Below are 27,824 nucleotides of genomic sequence, written 5' to 3'. Positions count from 1 at the left end.
AGGTTGTCAGCCTCTAGCGGCCAGTTTTTGCAGCAGCATTGCCAACGAGACCTTAATTAACTCATTTGACTAGATTTTACCTGCTGCATTGGGAGCCCTGACAAAAGTGGGTAAATCTGTGGGGATATAGTTCGGGCTGGTCAGTGACCAGGGCTAATTCAGGTGTTCAGGGAGTACATTGCAATAAACAATTTTATATCCTTGTAATACTAATACCAAAAATTATAAGCAATATCTTGAAGACTACTGTACCTGAGTCAGTAAATTCGTCATCTTCTTCAATTTTGTTGTCTTGGTTTTTAGATGTTAATGAACCATCACCATCACCATCATCTTCACTAGACTCTATGACAACCAATTCCACATCATCTCTATCCTGATAATTCCTCTTTCTATTGTTGTTGTCCATTTCAATTTTAATGCATAAATACCATCAACTTTTCATTTGCTCTGGCATTTCAAAAGATGAATCAGTCACAGCGATTATCCCCAGACTATTTGTCCCTATAAAAGAAAACAACAAGAGGAAAATTTACAAAATAGAACAATAATACTCCAATATACTGCAACCTAAGCTTTTAAATTCAACCATCCATGAGAACAAATCCTTCTAAAACTGACAAATGTCACTCAGCGCACAGATGTAATTACGTACCCAGCAGCAAACAGCAAAGGCCTGCACAAAGAATTTTAAATCTCATAACGGCATGAAAATACATCCTGTAAAACTTGCTGAAAGAGTACAAAGATATCTAATCTTCTTATGGGATGTGTATTCATAAGTGGCACAGGGATATGGATTTTAACAAATTCATCTTTGGATAAATAACTGAAGAAGACTACTATTTGTTTGTGTAGATGAAAAAATATATGTTATATCACTAAATAAAAGTGGAGTAAACATCTCCCACCACAAATGGTTAGGCTACATTAACAGGTACCTCAAACAATGAGGACAGGTCAAGTTATACATTCTCTTTAAATCCACTGTATGGTAGTATGAAAAAATTGGGTTTGTGTGACTGAATGATTGATTTTTTTCTTTATATAATTTTGTTTGTTGTTATTAGGTTAATTAGAAAAGGTAATTTTGAAGCTTCAGAAGCATTTGATTTTTATGTTTTTGCGGGTGAGATTTGTTTAATATTCATGTCTGTCTTTTCTTTTTCATTGCAGTTTGGTAGATGGGGATGAGTGAGTTGAGGCTCCCCTTCACCTGTATCCAATGGTGGAAGGCGACAGACAGTTTTGCCAGTTGTTTGAGGTCCCCTCTTCCTAAACCCAATCGTGAAAATTCTTTCAAGTGTAAAGATTGAGGACAAAGATTTTATTACAGTAGTAAGGGCTTGACCATGCAGAGGCCTGCTGAGCTCTATAATACAGTCGACCCCTGCTATTGGCAGACTCTCCTATTTGTAGATTTTCTGTGAACCATATATATATATCCATTATTTGTGGAAAATTCACCTATTTGTGGTATCTCTCATTGAGAAATTACTGTATTTTCATATAATTTCATGACTAAATGTACTTTTGGTGATACAACTATTCAAAAACTTAGGTACAAGCATTTTTAGAGATTTTTTTTGTTTTGTTTGAACTATCAAAATAGGCCGTTCTAAGCAGTTTTAAGTATTCATGTATTTCAGCTATTCACGGGGTGTCTGGTACACATCCCCTGCAAATACGGAGGTCTACTGTACATAACGTATACTGTGGTCCTTTGCATCAATATTGGGAAGACACGAAAGTGTATAAGACACCTAGTGTGAACCCGTGTGTTCGGCCCAACAATATGAGAAGTCTTCCATAAAGTGAATTAGGCTGATCCCTAACTCGTATTTGCAGACTCACATATTCGCGGATTCCTTATTTGCGGGAAATTTGCCTATTTGCTGTACTTTCCTATGAGAAATATCCATAAATTGCTGTATTTCAGTACCTCTCTTATTAGTCCGAACGGAGGGAATGCATAAGCGTCCAGACCCGACCAATCCCACAGCATTTCGTCTACCAACCAAGCTAGAGGGTCTGGAACTGGAGAACAAAAGAGAGGAAGACGGATGTTCCTTGATGTCGCGAACAAGTCTATGGACGGTCGTCCCCAAAGGAGCCAAAGTCTCTGACAAATCTTGTCGTCCAAAGTCCACTCCAGTGGTAACACTTGCTGTTGACGACTTAGCTTGTCCGCCAGGACGTTCATCTTTCCCGGAACAAATCTCGGAACTAGCTGAACATTTGCCTCGTTTGTCCACAGGAGGAGATCCTTGGCTACTTCGTACAGAGTGAAAGACTGAGTCCCCCCCTGTTTCCGCACGTACGAGAGCGCCGTGGAGTTGTCGGAATGCACTGCCACTATCTGCCCTTCTACTAAGTTCTGAAACTGTCTTAGCCCCAGGAAAATTGCTAGAAGTTCCTTTACATTTATGTGGAACTTCTTCTCCTTCGCTGACCAAGCTCCTGAAGCACGGTGATTCCCCAGCAGGGCTCCCCAACCTGTGTCCGACGCGTCGGAAAAGAACTGTAGGTTCAGGAGGATGGATCGTAAATCTAACCCTTCTTCCAATCTTGCCCGAGACAGCCACCACCTTAGATCTTTTATTTGGTTTGTGACAGGAAAGGTAATCGCGTCCGGTTGCGTCTTCCTGCACCAAGAAGCTCTCAGAAAGAACTGCAGCGGTCTCATGTGCAGTCTTCCCAACTTCACGACTTTCTCCACCGAAGTCAACTTGCCCAGGAGCCTCATCCACTGATTGGCAGAACTTACCTCTTTGTCCAAGAACTCTTGAACTGTCACCAGGCAGCCTTGGACCCTCTTCGGGGACAGAAAAGCCAAAAAAACTTGAGCATTCAGTCATCCCCAAATAGAGGATGCTCTGCGAAGGTACAAACTGAGACTTCCGTTTGTTGACCAGAATTCCTAACTTTCTGGCAAGAGCCAGAGTTGTTCCTAGGTCCTTCATGCACCGACTCTCTGACTCCTACCAAAGAAGCCAATCGTCCAGATAGAGGGAGATTCTTACTCCTAAGATGTGAAGCCAGCTGCCTATCGGGGACAGAACCCTGGTGAATACTTGAGGAGCGGTTGCCAGTCCGAAGCAAAGCGCCCGAAACTGAAACACCTTGCCTTCGAACATGAACCTCAGGTACTTCCGAGATTCGCGATGTATCGGAATGTGAAAATAAGCGTCTTGCATGTCCAGAGAAACCATCCAATCCCCGTCTGATGGACTCCAGAACCGACCAAGTGGTCTCCATATGAAATTTTGTTTTCTGGACATGCAAGTTCAAGGCGCTCACATCCAACACAGGCCTCCAGCCCCCTGATGACTTGGGAACTACAAAAAGGCGATTGTAAAACCCCGGAGGAAATTCCCCCTCTATCTGCTCTATAGCCTCTTTGAGAATAAGCGCTTCCACTTCCACGGCTAGCACCAGAAATTGTCTGAGCCCGGAGAGTATGCCCGGAATGGAATTGGCACAGGTGAGAGCGAGGGAGGTGAAACGAGAGGAATACAGTAGCCGAACTTGAGTACTTGAACTACCTAGGCTTCTGCTCCTCTGTTTTCCCATTCCTCCCAAAACAGACCCAGCCTGCCTCCCACTGGTGCATGAAGAACCGAGCTTTCACTTGGAATGTTTGTTGACCTTGGCCGAGGTCTTTGACTGAGGTCGCAAATTCGACTTCGGCCGAACGAAGCGCTTGGGTTTTCTCCCTCGAAAGGGTGCCTGGGCTAGAGGGGAAACGGAAGAAACAGCTGCTGAAGGAGCTTTAGGTCTCTTAGTAGACTGTGCTAACAAATCAGAAGTCGATTTCTTATCTAGAGCAGACGAAATTGACGACACTACATCGTCTGGAAAGAGGTTATCTTTCACAAAAGGAGCAAACAAAAGAGCAGACTTCTGTTGAGAAGTGACCCCTTTAGAAGCAAAGGAGCACCAAAGTTGCCTTTTCTTAAGGGTACCAAAGGCGATGAGCGAAGCTAGAAGGACAGTCTTCGATCTTGGCCGCTAAAGCGCCAATAGTCCAATCAAGAAAGCTAAATATTTCCAAAAGTTTAAATTGGTTCTTTAAAACGTGGTCTAACTCAGGCGCTGTAAAGAAAACTTTCGCTGCTGCGAAAGCAGGTCTTCTAGAGGAGTCAATTAAACTGGAGAAGTCTCCCTGGAAGGAGGTAGAAAACCCCAGAGAAGGAGCTTCCCCAGTTACGTAAAACCTATACCTCTTACGAAGCAACCTAGAGGGAGGGTAAGCAAAAAGAGCCTTCCCTAAGTCTCTTTTCATAGACATCCATTTCTCCGTCTCTTTCAACAAATGTCTAACCGCTTTAGAAAGAACAAGTTTTGGGAGGAGGGGGTCCGAAGTTTTCCTCCTCATCAAAAAAGTCGAAGTCGGGGAGCGCGGAGCCGCTTTCTCAAAATAATCTGGATAAGAAACCAGAAGATACCTAAGGAGACGTGAATAACACGAAAGGTGATGTGAATCCTCCTCCTCTCTGTCTTCCTCATTCTCCAATACGGCCGAAGAAGTAGACGGAACTACCACAGGATCTGAAGGCTTCGAACTACCCTTGGACTCATTCATCCAGTTAGTTAACATCTCTAACTGCTTGCGCAAAGGCGCCAAAGAAGTATCAATAACAGGTAAAGAAGGCTTGGAAGAGACTAAATGCTCTTCAGGAGGAAGAATAACTACTTGCGCCTCGCTCGGAGCAGCCGAAATTCGAGGCGAAACAGGCGAAAAAGCGACTAAGGAAACACCCTTAGATCGGCAAGGTGACGATACTACAGCGCTAAAGCCACGATCTCTACTAGTGGATGGAGCCGAAAAGAGAACAGCTTGAGGCGAAGAACGAGCCACTAACAGCCGAGGCGCAACACTACTCTCAGGCTCCTTATACCGCTTGACTGGAGGAGGAGAAGAATCGGCGCCTGAACGCCTCTTTAAGGGTCGCGAAACGGACGAATCTCGCCAAGTGCGGTGCGCAACCGGAGACGAATCGCTTGAATCAGTCGAAAGGCGTCTAACCGCAACGCCTTTCCAATGCTTACTCGAGTCCTGTTGAGGCGCAACAGTATCAACAAGAGAGGCGCCTGTCTGTGGGCAATTCCCGATCGCCTCCCTTGGACTTCCGGTATGTCTTCTCCCCGGTGCGGGGGAGCTGGACAGTGACCTTTGTCTAGGAGACGTGTCAGGACAGACAGACGCACCCTCAACTACACTCTTACCTGAAGCCGCTTTCTCCAAAAACGTCTTAACTGAATTACCAAGTTGCAAAACCGTATTCACTAGTACCGAAAATTTCTGATCGAACCTCGATTCCAGACTGGCAATGGTGTCGGAAGAAACTACATGGGAAGCCGGAGAAGGGGAGTTAGTAGGAGGAATAGGAGGTGTAGTTAAAGGAGACATAACAATTTGAGGAGAAACAGAGACAGAAGGAACAGATGCATCGCAAGAAGAGGCAGAAGAAGCTGCACTAAGGTTTCTTTCCCTAAGCGCTGCTTTCCTAATTTTGTCTTTCACTAATTTCTCCGAGTATGAACTAAAAAACTTCCATAGAGATTCAGTCCAATCACTACACTCATTACATGTTTGATCTGCTGAACAAACCTGTCCCCTACACTCAACACATTTAGTGTGAGAATCATACTCTAATTTGGATAATCTAGTTTTACATCCTGAGATGCAAAACCTAACTCCCGACGGACTAGAATCCGACATGGCAATGCCTAAATATGATATTGTCATGATACAATAAAGTTTGTTCATACTTACCTGGCAGATATATATAATCAAGTACCCACCCACCTCCCCTCAGGGGACAGTGGCTTTAGAAAAATCTGAATAGAAGATGGGAATGGTTCCTGACACCCGCCTCCCAGCGGCGGGAATGGGTACTAACCACCTGGCCGACCACTGCGTGTGCCGGGAGTTTTGAAATTCTGTCGGACTTCGGAGAATACAGCTATATATATATCTGCCAGGTAAGTATGAACAAACTTTATTGTATCATGACAATATCATTTTGTTCATGACACTTACGTGCCAGATATATATATAGCTGAATCCCACCCTTGGAGGTGGGAAGGGACAGAACAGAAGGATTTTGGGAAACAAATTGCATGCAGATGAGTGACATCTTGGTTCCACCTAGAGCATAGCTGACTTGGTGATTATTGTCACCCAAGTCGGCTTTTGCTTTACTAGTCTCCAGCAAGGTATAGCTAAGGAGTTCTAGATGATCTGTCAACGGGAGCGTGACCACAATGTGACTAAACCATATGACCATACCATGAGGGCTAAGAAGTAAATTATATCACCACCTGACCAACCTAGCCAAAGTTAGGGTGTTTTAACTAAGGCTTACGAATTGAGAATTCCGCTATTGGCGGCGACTCAACAACTAAAATTAACATCTCTTCCTAACCATTTTCTACAGGATAGGATGAGTCATACTTCTTGCCTTCAAGACTTTGTCTGCGGACACGTATGGTCCTACAAGCAGCAGATCTCATATGTCGTCTTCACATCCCTCAGGTAGTGTGAAGCGAACACAGAGTTGCTTCGCTAAAACGCGGCACTCAGGATGTTACTGAGTGCCATGCTTTGTTGAAATGCTTCCGAGGCCGCGCCCTCACCTCGTGAGCATTTAGTTTAAAAGATTTCAAATCCTTGTCCAAACATGAGTAATGAGCCTCTTTGAATGAACTCCTTAACAATAACGCCAGGGTGTTCTTTGACATGGGCAAGCCTGGTCTTTTATGGAACGCTGCAGATTGTCCGAAGGACCTTGACTTTCTTAGTTTTATCTAGATAAAACTTGAGAGACCAGACAGGGCACAGGACTCTCTCTGGCTCCTGCCCAATAATTTATGCCACCCCCTTGACTTCCAAGCTCCTGGGCAAACGGTTAGACGGGTTTTTATTCTTAGGCAAGAAACGGAATGTTTAGAGAACACACCGCATTATGTTCTCTAAAGCCAAAACGTCTGATGATGGCTTAAAACCTCCCTAACCCTCTTTGTCGTAGCTAGAGTGGTTAGAAAATTAGCCTTTCTAGTCACGTCCATTAAGTTTACAGAAAGGAGAGGATCGAAATGCTTCGACATCGGGAACTTCAGACTACGTCTAAGTTCCATGCCGGAATCTTCGATCTGAACAGTTTCGAGACTTCCACAGACCTTAAAGATCGTGAAGGGCTTTGTTGTTTGACAGATCCAAATCTCTAAGCCCAAAGGCCGTCAACAACATACTCCCGTATTCTTTAATAGTCGGGATTGACAGCTTATCCCATTCTTCAGACGGAAAGGGAAGACGGTAATGCAATTCACAGAGGTCGAGGTGTATGAACACCATTTTTTCCTGCACTATTTCCAGAAATGGCCCACTCCGATTGGTATAATGTAAGATAGGCAGCACTCCTTTGCCTTGGCAATGACATTTGCCATTAGTATTTAAAAAACCTCTCATTTCGGTCAACTTCTCGACAGTCTGAACTCAGTCAGACTCAGAGCGGAGAGGTTTTGAGATACCTCTCGGAGTGAAGCTGTTAGAGTAAACCGACTCTAGGAAGGACGTGACCTCTGTGAACCCATCCTCTCGATGGCCCACATGAGGCGATCAGTGTTCTTCTTGCTCCCTCTGACGCCAAGAATTATCTTATTACATTTCCCAAGAGTTTGAAATAGGGGAAAAGAGACTAAACATCCATCCCCGTTCAATACTATAGGATGGCGTCTATTGCTACCGCTCCCAGATCGAGAATAAGGGAGCAGAGTAGAGGAAGCTTCTTCGTCCTAAACATTGCGAAGAGATGTATCAAAGGACGTCCCTAAAGTCTCAATAACTCTCGATATACTTCCAATCGAAGATTCTACTCGGATGTCAGTATCTGTTGCCGTCAATCGAGAAGATTCGTACGGACGTTGTGCAATCCTGTAACGAACCTCTTGAGGATCGTTACATTCCATGCCTGTTGTCATAACAGGCTCTCTTTCATTAACTCAAACAGGGATCAAGAGAGTGTTTCTCGATACTTCCTGAGACACGAGAGAGATGTGGTATTGTCCGAGTTGATCTGTTCCCCTGGGACAAATGTAGGGACGACCGAATTGCTTAAAATTCTTTCAGATTATGTGCCAGGACATCTGACACCCTCTCCAGATGCCTGGTACTTTTTCGCTATCACCTGAGGTGATACTTGAAGCATTGCGAGATGTTCAGAATAGTTTCTAGATCTTGGATATTATTTAATTTTTCTGGTAGGAAAAAACTGTACAGGTCTGAATTGCAGTCTATTCAGGGAAACAAACTTTTTCAGGGAGGAAATGGTCCCCAGCAGACTCATTCCTTCCCCTACCGAGCATGCTTCCTTCCCTAATAAGGCTGCGCTTTGCCTAAGCAGGAGAGCATTATTATAGTGCTATGCCGCAGTAGACTCTTATAGAATCCTGTTACAGTGCGGTAAAGAGCACCGAAAGATCTAAGAGATATCTCTGTTGAAAATTGTTTCGCAAACGAAGGCAATGTTTATTCAATGCATGTTAGAATTCCCCTCAATCCTAGGCTAAAGTCCGCGATTGTAGGGCAGAGATACGGTTAGTCAGTCAATCCCGCGGGAGAGAGAGACGTAACCGACCGCGCATAAAAGCGAGCTAGCTGGTACTGAGTTGGTGTACAGTTACAACAGCTTACGTTCACCTCCTCGCACTATTATGCCTGAGTTGCCAGCTACTCAATTCTACGAAGGAATAGGTCTGTTATTATTTGAACAGAAAGAAACTCTCAAGTTGGCATATTTAAGCGAAACAGAATTCGCTAAATACAGAAGTTGAGTTTGTGTTGTCGTAACACTACCCTTAAATATCCGAATGGTAAATCAGAAACTCCTGGAAGGTTGCAGGGAGTACCGATTAAATATACTGCGTCATCCACAGTGACAGCAGCCTTCAATCATCGTCTCGCTGCTCTCGCACTATTCTGCCTGAGTTGCCAGCTACTCTATTCTACGCAGGAATAGGTTTATTATTATTATCGAGCAGAAGGAAACTCTCAAGCAGGCATATTTAAGCGAAACAGAATTCGCTAAATGCAGAAGCTGAGTTGGTGTTGTCGTAACAATACCTTTTAGCTTTTGTCCTTACACCGGAAACTCCTGGTGATTAAATACACTTAGAATAACAGTCCTTTCGGTTGCCATCGTAGAGGTAGGTAACTACGATATGCGTATATGACTTGAACCATACAGTAGTAATATAACGCAAAGATAAAATACGTAAGTATTGCAGTCACTTGGACAGCTAATTCTCTACTACATTCTTTCCTCGATGAGGAAGAGAGAGAATGGAAATCGACTGTCTTCGTTCTCCTCGCCAAGAGAACGAATTAATATTATTCGAAGGAGATCCTCAAGTGAGAACCGAGGACCGAAAAGGACAGTTCAATCTTCTTATGTTATTAGACCTAAGACTTCATGGACGTCGTCTACAAGTCTTTTTCATGGACAAGCCTCTGACTACTGAATGAGAGCTCTTCCGAATCTTGTCAATGAGAGCTTATCCGCTTCCGCGATAAAATGTTATTAAGATCTTTATCAATGAGAACTAACCCATTTACGAGACAAAGATTTTCATTTTTGTCAATGAGGGGTCATCCACTTACTTGACAAAACGTTTATTAACAAAACAATTAGTATCTTGCTAATGGGGGAAACCCACTTACATGAGTGAAAGTAATCCAGGAATTCGAGCATATAGTCTTCCTGATTCCTACCGAAATCGAGGAAGGGGCAGGATTCCTGGTCAGAGACTGGGCTTACGGCAGGCAGGACCCTAATGTTCCCCTTCGGCAGCGCAGTCCCGAACGCAGAAGAGGCGTTTTATGACATCGAAATCTGGTTAAAGTTTTTCTGGAATTCATCAAGTCATGGATTCTATTGAACGCTCCCCTCGTAGAAAGCGAAGTGGACATCTTGACGAGACCAAGCTCCTTCCTCTTCTTCGACGACGCCCACTGCGAGAGAGGAGAGCAAGGGATCCTCTATATGAAGGCCTTGAAGCATAGGGCGCTTACTCATCTGAAGAGCGTCCTGCTACGTATTCCTTAGTGTGTCTTGACGCGTAGGATGCTTAGCGTCCTCAAAAGCATCCTCCTCCGCTTCTAGATGTGTAAGACATCGTCTACCAAAGCGTCCTGGTGAGCGTCTCTACATGTTGGACGTCAAGCATCTTCAAAAGCTTCCTCACGTCTCGATGTGTAGGACGTTGAGCGTCTTCAAAAGACGTCGTCGTGAGAGTCTTGCCGAGCGTACTGGTTCACTGAACACCAAGTGTTCTGAACGGCATATAAGTGATGCATAAAAGGCCATCTGAGAGGCGTTCTGGAGAGCCGCACGCTGCTCCTGAAGTGTGCGAGGAGACGGGCCTTAAGGACCTTCCTTACCTTCTAACAAAGACAGTGGCCGCCTGTGCAACATCTTGCGTCTTTGTAATGCCAATGAACACTTCCAGAAACGCGTTCAAAAAAGGAACGCCGAGCGTTCCGAAAGGCATCCTCGCGAGGGGCTTGCCGAGCGTCCTGATTGCATAGAACGGCAAGCATCCTGAAAGGAGTATTCTTGAGGGTCCTGCCAAGCATCCTGATGTCTAGAACGCCGAGCGTCCTGCATAACATCCTTTTGAGCGTCTTTAAAAGCTTCCTCGCAAGCGTTCTGATCCTTGGTCCATTGAACACCGAGCTTTCTGAATAACATCTTTCCTTTGAGCGTCTTGAAAGGCGTCTTCGCGAGTTTGCTGCCTAGCCTATTAGTGTAAAGAACGCAGTGTGTTTTGAACGGCATCTTAGCAAGGTTCTTGCTGAGCGTCCTGAATGCATAAAACACTAAGCATCCTGAAAGGTCACCTTAGGGGCGTTATGGAGAGCTGCATCGATTGCCTTCATTCTGAAATGCGCGAGAAGAAAAGATGTACGGCGATCGTCGTTCAGACGAGCCTAAAGACCTTCTTTACCTCCTGACAAAGGCGACGGCCGCCTGTGCGACATCTTGCGTCTTTGTAAGGCAAATGAACACTTTAACAATAGGAAGTAGCTAGCGGCAGCTGGAACGATCGTAAGCTTCGAACAAGGGGAGAACGGTAGTTAACTGCTTGTCCGACAGTAAACAAATCACTTTTGCTTTTGGCCCATGCAAAATACGCAGAGTGAGGGGTGGCATGAGGAGGGACTATATGTAAAGGACCTCAGGTTTGTATAGTTAGGAAAAATGCAATTTTCGACAAATTGTCATTTGTTCCGATACATACTACAAACCATCGGTCCTTTAACAACAGGAAGACTCACTTCTTGGTGGGAGGAATCTGAGTCTTTGATGAACAGACTGGTGTTCGTCCATCCCTGGAATGCCTCCCTGGTCGTAAGAGCGAGGGAGGGATCCAAGCCTCTGTCCGATTGATCGGGGTGTGCACCGCAGGATCAATGGTCAGACCTCTGGGCCGAGTACTAAGAGAGAGGCAAGCGTATCTCTTCGTACCAGCAAGCAAGAACTTGTTCCTGTTTGCAAGAGGCAACATAAAGTATGGGTTTGTCTCAAGCTGGCATCCACTTCCTCCCCCTTGTTGGAGGAAGTGGTGGATATACGCTCCTATCCCTAGTGAAAGGGATAGGATGGGGCTCTGTTGAGTAGCTCACCTGCATCTCGTCCTTATCCAGCAGGGTGATGACCGTGTCCCTCTACCCACAGGTAGAGGAAAAGAAAAAGATGGGAAGAGGAGCCAGTCACACTCTCATTCACTCATCCATTCTTACGGTCACACCAGGATTCGATGCTGTTCAGCCTGCAAGGGTCTGGGTTCGCTACACAACGTGTTGAGCAGCCACCACGGGTCCCAAGGAAAAAGATCCAAGGACCTGTGGGCAATATCCCGAAGGTAGAAGGAGGTGCATGTGGTCTGGTTGGACCAGACCCCTGCCTTTAGTACCTGCGCCACGGAGAAGTTCTTGCGGACAAAGCAGCATCTCCTTCACATCGAAGGCGGTGAAGTCCATTAGGGAGGGGATTGTGAACGACTCGAACCGATCGTCAGGGACCGAAGGGTTCTGAGTCTTCGCTACGAAGTTCGGTACGAAATAGAGCGTCACAGATCCCCATCCCCTGGATGCTTGACTTCGCAGGAAAAGTCATGCAGTTTCCTCAGAGGAAAAGAAGGGAATAGCCGCATGACCTATCCCTCTTCTCGACTTCGGTGATGTCCAGTACCCATACTGGTCTGTCAGTTTGCCACGAAGAGTCTCGCATCCTCCTATCCCCATGCAGCGAAGTTCTCGGTAGTGGATAGGACACCGACACTCCATGGTGGGTGTCAATGGTATGGGTACTGTGACAAGCTATTAAGACGAAGTAATGATTGCTCTGTAACAACCGAACTAAGTCCACAGCGTAGTTCGTAACTGACTCGGGCGCTCTGACATCTGCCGACTGACTGGTTCGGTATCGGAAGTGAGGCAAGTTGTCCAAGCATCCGAGTAAGTCACGTGACCTTCGCCTTTAAAGGGTTATGCCGAGAGACCAAACAAATAATGTATTTGTTTGTCACCAATGCCGGACGGCGAGGTGATGATTCTCTTAAGGCAAGTGCCCAACAGGCAAAAGTCAATTGCCTTCTAGAGACCGAGGTCCCTGAAGGCAAAACATTCTCATAGTTGTTGAATCTCAGCTAAGGAGAAACAACACTATGTGCCATTGAAGACGAAGGTAGATATTGAATGCAACCGTCTTCACAGACGAATCGAGAGAAGGATTCTCAAGATTCAGAACCTGTGCTTACAAATGACTGAAAACGCTAACCGCTATTTCATTGCTGTCCGGTGAGAAATCGTAGTTGCAATGAAAGCGGGGCGTTCTTCAGTAATGAAAACACAGGGGAGAGCCGCCTGAAGAACTGCTTCTCATGGGCTGAACGTTTGGAAGTAGAGCTGGCAGGTGTGGGAGTAGGCGATGTCTTTCAATACATCTGCTAATCCGGGGTGAACAATGAATAATTGCACACCTCCGAATAAGAGATATTTTGAGGACAAACTCAGATTCCGCAAAAATCATTCGCATTATCGCAGTGCGATGCAGCAAGAGACCATTACAGAATTCTGTTACCGTGCGGTAAACAGAAAAATGAAAGTCGAAGAGATATCTCTGTTGTAAATTCTCGCAATACTGAAGGCGATGAATTCGAGCGTCACAGCAGTAGATGGTCATTCATGTATGAGAGAATCCCCATTAATCAGAGACTTTAGTCCGTGATTGTTGGGCAGAGATACGGTTGGTATTCAGTCAAAGCAGGGGAGAAAGACATAACCAACCGTGCATCTCGAAGCGGCAGCTGGTACTGAATTGCCTCGGGCAATTCAATACGCAGTAGCTGTCGCCGACTTCGTCATCCTTTGGGAAAAAAAAAAAGTTGCCAAGTGATCCTTCCACGAAGGAATTCGTTCGTCTATAACCACCGAGCATAAAAAGATATGCTCGAGCAAATTATATTTAGGCGAAACGAATTTCGGTAATACAAGTGAAATGGTGTTGTCGTGACAAAACCATAAGTATATAAAATTTAAACTGGAAACTCCTGGGAGGTTGCAGGCAACCCCGAGTTGCAGTTCAATTAGAATACTCCTCGTCTATGTCGCAATCCGTAGAGTAACTAGGATATGCGCCTACCCCTCGGACAATTCAACTGCTGTCGCGAGGTTAATATACGTAGTATATTTGTAGGATTCTGAACAACGATCTCCATCCTAAATTCTTTTCCTTCAAGAAAACAAAATAAGGATTGGAGATCGACCACCTTTGATCTCTATCAAAGAGAGTGAAGGAGAAGTCTTCCTCGAAGGAAAGCTTCAATGGTGAACAGAATAACGAAGACGATAGTTCAAGCCAAACTGGATGTTCCCGTCCGTTCTTCTCTATTCCAGGTTGGTCGCCTACTGTGAGATAGTCTTCTTTCAGCAGCAGTCTTCTTCCTAATGCTAGAAATTCCAGGAATTCGAGCATAGGCGAGGTTCCCGATTATCGTGTAACAATTATCGGGGATTCTCGTCTCGCTCACTTTGGACCGTGGTCTCGCCTAAGTGTTTGGAGATCGTAAAAAACTCGAACACTCTGAATGCGCTAGAAATTCCGTAGAATTCTAAGCACTCTGCGAAACCCCCACCGAATTCGTCAAACGATATCGGCTGGTGGTCCTCTCGATTCCCGTAGAAATCGAGGATGGGGCAGGATCCCTCCTCAACAACCGGGGCTTACGTCAGGTAGGGCCCGAAGGTCCCCACGGTAGCGCAGTCCCCAACGTGGGATCCTACAGAGAAATCTCTGTAGGATCCCTTCCCTTCCCTCATAGCCGTAAGGAGAGAGGGAATGGGGGAGGAATTGGATACTCGCTCGCCTTCCCAGTGGAACTAGCAGTTGGAGAAGAGTAGGAGCAGCCATCGCCGCTCAGAGTCTGGGAAAAAGTATCGTCAGGAGAAAACGTTTTCCCGAGGAGGGTTACGAACTCGCCCTGTAGGTAAGGGTCTGTCGCCACTGTGAACGTCATCTGGGTGGGGCTGATCGACACCTGACAGGAGAGAGCCGATACCGTCTTCCGACTCATTCCAGTCCTCATCGAGATCGAAACCTCTCAGGAGGACCGGAGGGGTATTTAAATACGGTGTCCGAAGACACGTAGAAACGCCGCTGTCGCAGTAGAGGAGGTGGAAGTAGCTTGTTCGACCGGCCAGATCTGAGAGAGCCTTCTTATCCAGAGACGAGAGACTCTGGTTCAAGACAGAATCGGCAAGCTCTGATCGCGGCAGACCCACCGTCGGTTTGAGTTCCCTCTCAGGCCCCAAAACGACTCGAGCCGAGACGTGGGCTCTGCTGGTGGGAGCGGCGATCCTTCCCCGAGGTCGTTGCGCTGACGAATCAGCGCCATAACCTCGACAAAATTCCTCTGGATCTCGGAAGTCATAGCATCTTGCAGAGTAGGACCGTCAAGCCCCTCGAACAAGAGCATTCCGAGAACCTCCCCCTTAAGAAGGAGGAACTGCGATAGACCCTTCTCGGATTCCTCCTGCCACTTGCGCGTACGTCCTGGTCGGTCCGAAGATCGTACCTGGTACTCACGGCGTCGTGACGGGATCGTGCGGGGCATGCCCCTCACGATCACCCCGCTGTGCCTTGCTCTTCCTGGTGCAAATCGAGGAAGTTGCAGGCACGGGAGAGGAAGACATGGCACGCTCCTCTTTCGCTCGCTGGCAGAACCAGCGGGCTTGGAGGGCTGCAGGCGATCGCCAACTTGCAGGCCTAGTCGAGCCGTTTCCCAGGGAAACTGCTGGACCGAGAACAGCGGCCCCGATCTCGTGTGCAGAGGAGTGCTGCTGGTCCCCCTATCCGCCCGGTCCCTGTGGGAGCGGCGGTCAGGAGACCTGCAGAGACCACTGTCGTGGTGAGACCGGTGCGTGTCCTCGCAGCACGTCATACCGCTGGTACCAGCCGAAGCTGGCACCAACGATCGAGAGGGGGGAACCTCTTCCCAGCCTCAGCCCGTGGCTGGTCAGACAGTCACGTCTACCAGGGTTACCAGCTGGTCGCTGCGTAAGCGGCCGCTGGCCTGGCGAGAGTCTTATGAGCGGCTCTCACCAGCTTCTGCTCCGTGCCACGGTCCTGGCGCCGAGCGAACTCTGGCGCCAAAATTTGGCTATACGCTCTCCCGCGGGAGATCGTATACTCGGAACTTCTCGCGAACGAGAGACCGAGCCAGAACCTGGCGTAGCGGCAGCGCCGCAAACACCAGGCGAGGAAATACCGGTGGTAGTCAGTACGCCTCTGGTCCCCGTCTTCTTCCTTGCGGAAGGGGAGACGGGTCCTGTTCCCAAAAGAGCAGGAGGACCGGCAGAAGAACCCCCCCGTCCCACGGGAGTGGAACAAGCCCTTAGAGCCTTCTTAGGGGGGAAAACCGGGTTACCAGCTGGTCGCTGCAAGAGCGGCCGCTGGCCTGGCGAGAGTCACCTGAGTGGCTCTCACCAGCCTTCTGCTCCGTGCCGCGGTCTTGGCGCCGAGCGAACTCTGGCGCCGAAACTTTGGCTGCACGGTCTCCAGAGGGAGAGCGTACACTCGGGATCTCTCGCGAACGAAAGACCAAGCCGGAACCTGGCGTAGCGGCATCGCCGCTAGCACCAGGCGAGGAAGTACCAGCGCTAACCGGTACTCCTCTGGTTCCCGTCTATCTCTTCCTTACGGAAGGGGAGACGGGCCCCGCTCCCGAAGGAGACTTCTTAGGGGGGAAGGCAGCCTTCTTCTTCTTCGGCTTATGGGCCTTAGAAGTCGAAGGGGAAGAGGCAGCAGCAGACGATGAAGACGAAGATGACACCTTCCTCTTCTTCTTCCTCTTCCTCGTCAGCTCACGCAGGACAGTCGTCAGGTCCTCCATCCAGGCCGGAGCTGGGGCTATTGCCGAAGCAACACGGCCCGACTGCACCTGTCCGGAAGGACCTGGGACTGGGGAAGATACACCATGGGCAGGACCAGCATGGACAGGCGCAGGAACCAGGAGCAACAGGTACAGCAACCAGCTCAGGAGCGCAGGAACAGCGGCAGTGGTAGACCCAGAAGGGACAGCCAAGCCAGCAGCGGGAACCACATCAGCGGCAGGTACGGCAGGCCCAGCCATCGCCTCGTAGAATCATCGGCAGCCAGCGGGAACCTGGGTACTGGCAGCCGGTCCAGGGGCGAGCTGCTGGAACAGCAGAAGTCTGGGCAGGCAACATGAAGAACACAGGCGGCGGCGGCATACCCCCCCTCGGTACGGCGGCGACCGGCCCTAGTAGCGGCAGACGGCGTCACCGACACAGCATGGGGAGTGTAGACCAGGCGGGGGGGAGCAGCATAAGCGGCCGTGGAGGTAGTAGTGGAGACCGCCCAGACCTCGCTAGACGCTGCAGCAGCCCGTGGATGCTAGGCACACCCTGCCGCCGCGGTGGTCCATACCTGTCCAAGGTCGTCTCCCACGGATGTACAGGTATTCTCCTACTTACGATGGGGTTAGGTTCCGAAAAACCCATCGTAAGTTGAGAAAATCGTATCTCGGATATAGCCTAGCCTACACTAAGTTAATCAGTACCATATAGGCTAGGCTATATACACATATATGGAAGATTAGCCTACACTACACAGTATACCTATACATATAAGGATAGTAATTATTAATTCAGCTAGTTCGGGTGTTTCAATGCAGATTGACTTATGATAATTAAGTATAAAAAGAAACTTAATAATAAGAACAAGGATCAGACTGTAGCGTAAAGGGTACTCACCAAGATTCGGTCAGTTGTCGGCATACGTGATCGGTGTCAGGCTGTTCATGGCTACTATAACTAAAGATCGGAAGAGGAGGATGATGATAAAGCAGCAGGATCATCAATTCGCTCTCCTCAGATAAAATTTCTTCTTCTGTAAGTTCAGGTGTCTCGAGGAAACAACTGTTCCGAGACGTACAGGATCGAGTCTCAAGTGAGGGGGTAGGGCTGGGGTGGGGTAAGCGGAATGCACTGGAGTCGTTCTCTTGAAGAAAAAATCCATTGTAGGTTGCACAGTGCGTTTTTTTCGTTCTTCATAAATTAATCGGTAACATGCAACACTGTCTTGATGAGCCCTCTGAACTTTGGCAAACCGTTCCTCGTCCCCATCCATTTCACTTAAAATTTTCAGTCCTTGATCAAATAAAGCAAACGCCTCTGCCAGTTTTTTAGTCGTAAACGTTCGCTCCGGCTCTTTTATTTCTTCTTCCTCTTCTGCTTTTTTTTTTCTCTTCTGCAAGTGCAATTAAATCCTCTGCCGTTAGCTCTACATCTTGCACATCTATAAGTTCTGGATATCTTCCTCGTCAATTTCTAAATCTAAACTTTTCCCAAGTATCAAGATCTTTTTATTGATTTCCACTTCTTCTTCATTCTGATCGAAACCTTTAACGAGTTCACATACACTTTCAGCAGATTTTTCCAGACCCCATTCATACACTCTTTCTTTACCTCCTTCCACGCCCTTCCAATGTTCATAATGGAGTTAAGAACACTAAATTCTTTCCAGAAAGTTCTGAGATCTTTCTTCTCGTTATCCGTAGCCTGAACAGCCTGCGCAAACGTGTTCCGAAGATAATACGCCTTGAACGTAGCCACAGCACCCTGATCCATGGGTTGTATGAGAGAAGTTGTGTTTGGTGGCCAGAAACACAACTTTTACATTCTCGTTAATACTATCTCGATGTGCTGAGGGTGGCCAGGAGCATTGTCGAGAATCAGAATTTTGAATTTTGAAGGGGATGTTATTTTTTCTACAATAATCTTTCACTTCCGGAATGAAGCAATGAACGAACCAGTCCTCGAACAATATTGCAGTCATCCAAGCTTTTTTATTATGACGGTAATGCACAGGAAGTGTCTGCTTGTCGATGTTTTTAAAGCCCTTGGATTTTCTGAGTGATAAATCATAAAGGGCTTAAGTTTATACCCAGCCACATTTCCCCCAAGCAGAAGAGTCAATCGATCCTTGTATGCCTTAAACCCGGGCATCACCGTTGCTTCTTTGTGGATGTAGGACCGTTGTGGCATACGTTTCCAATAAAGTCCGGTTTCGTCAACATTAAAGATTTGCTCTGGCAAGTAGCCTTCATTAACGACGATCTCGTTTTAAAACATCCTTAAATTTAGCGGCCCCGTCGGCATCAGCGCTTGCTGCTTCACCGCTAATTTTCAACACTGTGAAAATTATGGCGGTTCTTGAAACGACGAAACCATCCAGCACTTGCTGCAAAACTTTTGTTGTGGTTATCATCATAATTCTTCTTCAGCTCTTCAAAAAGCATGCGCGCCTTTGTCTGAATGGTTAAGAGGGTGAGCGGCATACGCTTTTGTATTTGATCCTCCATCCACGTGACCAGTAATTGCTCCATTTCTTCCAAAGGCCCTATCCTCTTCTTTGATATAACCGTTGAATGAACTGAAGCAGATGCCTTTACAGCATCCATTACGCGTTTCTTGTCCTTGAGGATGGTGGATACCGTCGATTGCGATAAACGTTCGTCACGTGCGATAACCATGACTGCCTTTCCCGCTTCACGCTGGTTTATTATTTTCAGTTTCTGCTCCCAAAGTGATGGATTGCCTCTTCTTTTTTGCACTACCAGCAGGACACCTATTTGGTTGTTTGGCAGACATAGTTTTTTTGTTTTAATTTTCGGTACTTAAAAAAACTCTCAAATCACAAACGAACACCGACCTAATGTTTCTTGGTTCAAAACGAGCGCAAGTGAGGTCGAACTCATTGCCGCTGTACCTACGCCAGCCTCTTGCTCTCGGGCCAACATATCGTACAGCGTAGTACGCTGCTGCCAGCGCTCGCTGTGCGCGAAATTTAAAAATACGCATTTTCAACTTTTTTTTTTTTTTTTTTTTTTTTAAGTATTAATTGCTAACCCCATCGTAACATCGGATTATCGTAAAACGAATTATCGTAACTCGAGCACTACCTGTAGCACCTGCGGTAGTACAGATAGATTAGTAAGAGGGGTTCCCTCACGCACGGGGGGGAGACATGCCCCACCCTGAACGCAAGGAAGACCCCAAATACAAAATACAACGAGAAAGCTGAGCGGGGGGCAGGAAAGAAGACGAAGAATCGGATACCAAGGGAGTCGCGGGAGAGCTTTCCGACGACTTCCTGGCGAGACCTTCGTCTTCCCCTTACCCCGCACAGCAGTGAAAAGAATAATATGAAAATGAAACAGAATACTGCACTTGCGATTCACTTCATAGAACTTAAAAGGGGAAAAGATCAATTCCCGGGTAAGAGCGGAAACTTGATCCATAATAATATGATGCTATCATAAAAATAAATATGAAAATGAAACAGAATACTGCACTTGCGATTTCACTTTCACAGAAAATAATCGTAAGGATCAATTCCCGGGTAAGAGCGAAAATTGATCCAAATTAAAATTTATGCAAATAAATAAATGAAAATGAAAAGAATACTGCAATTGCGAATCCACTTTCATTGTATTCTATCATACAAAATAAGAGGCTCGTGCCGAGCGCAATCACCCTCTCGGCAACGAACGCACAGGGCAAAAATATAATGAAAAGAGTACTTACATTTTTCAATTACACACTTTCGCCCAAAATACATGACTCGGCGCGAGCGCGCCCGCCCTCGGCACCGAGACATAATTCAAGGGTTCAATTCATGAAAAGAGAGGAAATCGCCGCATCTACGGCGATAGCTCCATGTTGGTTCATAATTAAGTAATGAAAATGAAAACAGTGTACTTACAATTTCATTTTCAAGTTAAACAAACCATTAGTAGAAAACACAATATAAACAAAGCATACGACGATGAAGCGGGCAGAGAGCGATGACGAACACGTCCTTCACACCCGCGGCCGAAAGCAAAAGTGATTTGTTCACCTCCGCGCGACTGTCGGACAAGCAGTTAACTACCGTTCTCCCCTAGTTTGAAGCTTACGACCGTTCCAGCTGCCGCTAACTACTTCCTATTGTTAAAGGACCGATGGTTTGTATTACGTATCGGAACAAAGGCCTCCTTCGAACATCAAGAGAAGCGACATGGAGAGCTTCCTGACATGACACGGCGGACCCAAAAGCGTCAACACAAGTAACTTTGTGGCGGGATCACAAAAAACAAGTAACCTCCCCACATAAACTTAACCTGTCTGGCTATCAAACCCACCCTCAATCACACTTTCCACTTAACACTACAAAATACAGCAGGACAATTGACCCATACCTACATACAGAACAAAAAACACAAACAGGTACTCACCTCTGGCTTCTGCTACTCAGGGCTAGGCTGTGCTGTCCACTGGATATAGGCTATAGGCTAGCCGACACAACCACCGCCGACAACCAAGCACAAACCAACCCCCCCGAGACCCACAACCCCACAAAAACTCAATAACCCAACAAATCACTGCAAACGAACACCAACCACCTGAAAGAACACGACAACCACACAACTCACAGAAGCACAACAACCCGCCAAAACCAACACTGCCCCAACCACCACTAACAGACACCGAAAATGCACCACCAACCTTCTTAACCTCATCACAACCAGACAGACACATGCACAACAACTTCACAACCCCAAAATCTATCAAATAACACCCAAACAACGAAACACCAAAGGATAACTGCTGCCAAAACTGACACTGACTTGACCAGATGTCTCACTGCTTACGACTCTCGTAACAGACTTCCATTGACTCCCTACAAAGCGCCACAACAGGCATGCTTCTGGCCGCCATTTAACCACTCCCATTCATTCTTCCACCAATCTCTCTCTCTCTCTCTCTCTCTCTCTCTCTCTCTCTCTCTCTCTCTCTCTCTCTCTCTCTCACACAACCTTTGGAGATGTTGTCAAATATAAACTATCATTACTCCTCCATAACTTGAGAGGCGTCCTTGTGAGGGACGGCGCTCATGAAGTGCGCTAGCGTCCTAAGCAGAGTGTGATCTTCGTCAGGACTAGTTTTATGGACATTCACAACTCCTGACAAAGACGACGGCCGCCTGTGCGACATCTTGCGTCTTCGTCACGCTCATTGACACTTCCCGAAACGCACTCAATATAACGCCTGTGCGTTCGGGTGCGAAATTGTAGAAGGCGACGAGCGAGGAAAAAGAGACTGCCTGCTTGACAGACCTGGAATCCTTCCTGCGGCAACTGTGTTCTGCCCTTCTCTTGGCGAACTTAGGCCCACCGAGAAGGACTGATTCTGTGAGAAGACGAGGGGACTCCTCCTTCTCACAGTAACAATGCTAGAGCAATCTGGGGGCTCAAAAGCGTCCTGCTCCGATGACGTCCTATTTCCTTCTTGCGTTGGAAAGTCATCAAACTGTTAAGGCTGCGATCGCAATCGCATGACAATAGAGAGAGAGGACGTGAAGCGTCCTCCTCTATAAGCTTCTGTTTAAAGGGCGCGAGTCCTTCTGAGAGCTCCAACCCGTGTGGGGAGGACGCCTCAGAGGACGAGAAGCCTAAATCGAGGCGGAGGACGCTCTCGATCTCCTGATGAAGCGTCCTCTTCCGTAAGACCTCTCCTAAGAGGGCGAGAAAGACGATGGCCGCCTGTGCGACATCTCACGTCCTCCTTACCGCTCTCGATTGGAGAGGCCTTCCGAGAGCCCCACCCACGTTGAGGTGAGGACGTCTTGGAGGAAGAGAAGCAATTCTTCATGATTCGTGCACGTGCACGATCTTTGGCAGCCTGGGATGCGTCCTCAGGCCTGCCGAAGGGGCGCCGGATCGGGGGGGTGTCTCCGTAACCCTCCTTCGGTTTTCGACTTCGCCCCTCCTGGCCCTGGGAGTCCGACAGAGGTCTAAACCTAGAGGCGTTATAGAGCCGATCTGACGCCCCCTCCACAACACTAGGGGCACTAAATCAACATCACTACACTCACAACACTGATTGAAGAGCGAGCACTTTAGATTCCAATTACTGATATAATCCACCATAACAGAAAGGACATTACCTCTCACAGACAATTCTCTCTAGGCCCGTAGGCCATACCGGAAGGTTAGGCAAAATAAAGTTTACAGGAGGTTCAGTAGGTTTATTACCCTGACTTCTGTTTACTGATCTTGGAGGACAAACCTCCTAATTCTATTACGCTCTAATTTGCGTACATACGAATCATTCATCTCGGAATCAGTCAAATATCACCCTATTACATTGATGTTTTAACAAGAATTATGTACACGTCGTGTATATTAGAGAATCTTTCGAAAGATTCGTTATTCTCACCTAACCCCTTTGCAGACAACAAAGTCTGAAACTAGCCTAACTAGATTCAGACGTCTTATGTCAAGAAAATGAAAATTAAATAAATTTATGATAGCGTATGCCTAGCCGCAAATCCAAGTTAATAAATCAAAAAGAAAACAACCAAGATACTTAAGCAGCAATGAAGTTTCCAAAATCCTAGGCAGTGGTAATGAAAACAGGTGTTTACATTACCGGCAACAGAGAAAAATCTGAATAGAAGATGGGAATGGTTCCTGACACCCGCCTCCAAGCAACGGGAATGGGTACTAACCACCTGGCTGACCACTGCGTGTGCCGGGAGTTTTGAAATTCTGTCGGACTTCAGAGAATACAGCTATATATATATCTGGCAGATAAGTGTCATGAACAAAATACAAATTAACAACAATGCCAAATAAGAGTACTTCACCAATTCCGAAGATCAAATCCACTAGAAAAAAGCGAAGCAAAGTCATCCAACCGCACCGACCACCAATGTTCACCAGACGCAGACAGGAAAAGAATTATTCACCTGGGCAGTTGTACCTGGTTCTGACAGCGAGTGGAGGGAGATGACGTCATCACCACCAGTGTTGGCGACGCCTACGCGCCAAATTTGAATTTAGTCTCCTGCCGCTCGTGGAAATCACGGCTGTATAATTGTTCAGTAAGACACAACAATAAAAAGGCAGCTTACATTCAACAATAATAACAATATCCTATTTCGAATATTAACGGTGGAATTCGCATACAGTAAATTATTAAAACACTTTTCAGTTGCACATGTACACCCAGATATCCTTTATTTACCTAAAACTTACACACAGCATAACTATTTAAAGCCCGGAGACGCAGTGTTAACATGCAAAAGCACCACAGGTGGGTGGACAGATGGAAAAAAATGGAGTATGGTAGCCTACCTAGTACTACTAGGGGAAACAACCGACTGGACTAGCTAATCCAGTTTTGACTGTGTGGATCCACCCTCCGAAAAAGTACTTTAACACATCCTGACACCAGAGATAGGCATCAGTCATGAGTCATCGGTGGTGAGAGCAAGAGCTCAAGACCTCTACTCTCTTTTCTAAGTATTTTCTCCAAAGTTAGAAATCAAGGTCATATTTTAAGATTAAACAGAGGTTAATGAAAGTCTAGTGCAAACATGCCTCCATGACGCTCTTGAAATTTTTATTCACAACACCGAATATTTAGAAGATTCACACCATCTCGATGTTTGTGGAGTCACTCGTGTCAATAAACTTTCCATTCTGTGTGCTAAATCCGCACACCACTTGTACCCATAGACGCTGGGACACTTTCTTCGCAACAATCGTGCACAATGAAGATGTCCGCCTGGCTTCCAAGGAAACTGATGATTTTTCGGTAGAAAGAAAAACTGTACACTAGATAATTATTTAAATAAATAGCTAATCAACAGTATAAGGTCATGAAATGCATGAATATTTTACATATTCATGATTATTAATTTGAAAATATTAATTGTTGAAAAAGTAACTAGATTCCTGACTTAGATATCAACAGTTTTGCTTTGAACAGTACCTACGGCGTTGTTTGCGCTCTTCTTTGTTTGTCAGTGTTGCCAATTGGTATGTGTTTACCCTCCAAACTGGGTATAAGACTTACACAAAGCTGTGGAAATAAGTGAAATTAGTGTATCTATTTGCAGTATATATACATATTAGAGCAATTTTCTAATTATTACATTACTGTGACAACTAGAATTCATGGAAACAGTTTGTAAATGCATCAGCGTATGTGTGAAGCTTCACTAAATTGGCAATAATGAAATTTGATCTTACTCATGATTGCAGTTGTAATCAGCACAATAAAACAACATTTTGTTGCCTATATTAGTGAGAGTATGAAACTTGTTATTCCCAGGGTCATGGTTTGAACTGAATTCATTTTTACCTTGTAATTGGTGGTTTTATCCTTACTGCCATCACAACTGAAACTCCACAGAGCTTATTTGATTGTAATTATACACATTTTGGTCTTAATTCACTCCGCATTGCACTTGAACCACGTTGCTGTTCCTAGTTCCTAAGCACTCACTCCGCAAACACAGTTACAAGCAGCAGACGACTAGTACACTCTTTACGAGGTGCAAAGCTTTATTACCTTAATTGTTTACTTTGCTCATTATTTAGTTTAACTTTACTTCAAAATGTTTATTTAATTCATGTCTATTATTCCTTTTTTGCAACCAAATTAACCCCCAAAAATTACAGATATTTCTGAAGTACGAGCAGACTACGGCAAAAAGACCCATCCAATATAGTGGAGCTTCACACATACACCGATGCATTTACAAACTGTTTCCATGAATTCTAGTTGTCATAGTAATGCAGTAATGATAAAACTACTGCAATATGCATTTATACTACAAACAGATATGCTAATTTCACTTAGGGTAGAATATCACTACAGGCCAACCCTCATCACGGTGGACGGGTCTTATTCACTCGATATTTAATTGGTGAAACATGAATACAATTGCAACTCTAAGCATACCATTTAAAAGACTGAAGTTTCGTCAACATATTGTGATATATGAAAGCCCCATACGAACTAAAATAAGCATGTGAGCTCTTCGTAAAATATGTTTTCAAGGCAGTTTTGAAATCCAATATGGCGGCTACGTTTTGCATGGACGGTTCTCATCAGTGACGGCCACCATCTTTCCCCAGCCTTCCCAGCACTCATTTGAACAATGTTAGCGTATGTATGTAACGTTTATTGATCTTACTCAAGATTGCAGTTGTAATCAGCACAATAAAACAACATTTTGTTGCCTATATTAGTGAAAGTATGAAACTTGTTATTCCCGGGGTTATGGTTTGAACTGAATTCATTCTTACCTCGTAATCGGCGGTTTTTATCCTTACTGCCATCACAACTGAAACTCCATAGTGCTTATTTGATTGTTATTATACACATTTTGGTCTCAGTTCACTCCACATTGCACTTTAAACCCGTTGCTGTTCCTGGTTTCTAAGCGCGCGCGCCATAAACACAATTACGAACAGCAGATGACGACAGACGACGAAACCGCAAAGTTTTATTCCCTAAACTGTTTACTTTACTCGTTATTTAGTTTAAATTTACTTTGTTATTTAAAAATTTTGATTTAATTCATGTATATTATCCCTTTTTTACAACCAAATTACCCCGAAAAATTACAGATATTTCTAAAGTAGATAAAATCAAATGTTTCTAACGTTTTCGTACATCTGGCTGCCGATAACCATAGAGGAACGAATACGGAAAAGTGCAGAGGAACGACTACGTTTTTTTTTTTTTTTTTTTTGCTTTTTTGTTTTTGCTAGCACTTTTCATTGATTTCAGTCTTTATTAGTATTTTGAATTTCTTTAATAATCGTATGCCAGAAATAAATGTAACCTGTATGTTGCATGCTTTAATGTTTGCATGATAAGAATGGCAAAATCATCGTTGCCACATTAGTGGAGGCTTCACACATACGCCGTTCCATTATTATAAACTGTTTCCATGAATTCTAGTTGTCATAGTAATGCAATAATGATAAAATTGCTTTAATATTTATGTATATATACTTCCAATACATAGCCTAATTTCACCAATTTCAACGTTTTGTGTGTAGTCTTATACCCAGTTTGGAGGGTCAACACATACCGAATGGCAACAGAGAGAGAGAGAGAGAGAGAAAGGAAGGCGGAGGAACGAAGAAGAAAAGGGATGGCGGTGGAGGGGGGGGGGGGGGGGGGTGGGGGGGGGGGGGGGGGAGAGGGTTGGTGGAACTTTATACACGTGGTTCTTATCCATTTCTGCATAATGGAGTTTTTGTCTCTTGGTACAAGGACAAGTGTCGTTATTCTTTACGATTAGTGATTCACGATACCCTTATAAATTACGGCACTGTGTAATGCACTATAGCAAAATCTCGTTCTGTTACGAGTGTTCAGTTACAGAAATAGGTATTGCCCAAAAACGTGCTTGCACTGTCTCTGAAACCCATAGTTGACATGCTGCTTAGTTGTCAATCAAGTTTTTATAACCAAGTATTTTTTACAAGCTAGCTATTGAATAAATTTGTATTTTTCTCAGTCAAAACATATGCCCCTCAATGCTAACTTTCCTCTTTTAACGACTTTCTGGTCATTGCAAATTCGGCCTCATAATTTCTTATGGTGCGAAAACAGACAGAGGCCATGGACCGAAAACGGATGCGTCACACTACGGCGATAATCCAGCAGTAAAATATCTTCATATATCCAAAAAGTAAATAATAAAGATATATATGCGCATTACGATTATAACAATTACATGTATAGCTGATAACAATCTGCATGAATAACTGGTAAACTGTTCTGCAATGACAGTTGAGTATAACAATTATTTACAATAGGTACGAAAGTCAAGATGTCGTGACGTCATAATACAGAACTTAAAAGAACGTTCTAATTCAGAAAAATAATTACTTAAATTTGAGTCTGAGTCGAGTTACTTTTTCAATAACGAATATTTTCAAATTAATCATCATAAATATGTAAAATATTGATGTTTTACTACTTATTTAAAAATTAGCTAAGAGCACGCTTCTCGTCATCTTCTACCAAAACAGCTGTTTACTCCTGGCTTCTTGTTGGTGAAGAAATCGTGTTTCGATTGTTGTGATAAAAGCTGCTCCAGCGTCTGTGGGTACAAGTGGTGTAAGGACGGGGGGATTTATCACAGGAAATGGAAAGTTTGTTGACACAAGCGACTCCGTAAACATCGAGATGGCGTCAATCTTCGAAACATTTTTAGTTGTAAGTAAAAATTTCTAAAGCGTTTTGGTGAGATTTCCGCTGCCGTGGGCGCCATTTTCAGTACCCTCTGTTTAAATCTTAAAATTTGGCCTTAATTTCTAACTTTGGAGAAAATACTTACATCGAAAGGAGAGTAGAGGTCTTTAGCTCCGTTTCTCACCAA

At 45.3% G+C, this 27,824-nt stretch overlaps 1 protein-coding gene across 2 annotated transcripts in view; it reads right to left on the bottom strand.

Moving 5' to 3' along the window:
- The window catches only part of LOC135210969 (uncharacterized), a 163,381-nt gene that overhangs the window by 126,730 nt on the left and 8,827 nt on the right, over nt 1–27,824 (bottom strand). The window contains exon 2 of one of the 2 annotated variants that reach the window (XM_064243959.1): nt 253–504. The exons of the other annotated variant lie outside the window; for it this stretch is intronic. Within the exon in view, the coding sequence (XP_064100029.1) occupies nt 253–409 (157 nt within the window). The 5' untranslated portion in view covers nt 410–504. The remainder of the gene's footprint in view (nt 1–252; nt 505–27,824) is intronic. 2 annotated transcript variants of the gene reach the window in all.

Source organism: Macrobrachium nipponense, chromosome 4 (genome assembly GCF_015104395.2).
Source record: "Macrobrachium nipponense isolate FS-2020 chromosome 4, ASM1510439v2, whole genome shotgun sequence".
Lineage (NCBI taxonomy): Eukaryota > Metazoa > Arthropoda > Malacostraca > Decapoda > Palaemonidae > Macrobrachium > Macrobrachium nipponense.
The sequence above is the reverse complement of the archived record's forward strand: the minus strand, read 5'-3'. Positions and strand labels throughout refer to the sequence as shown.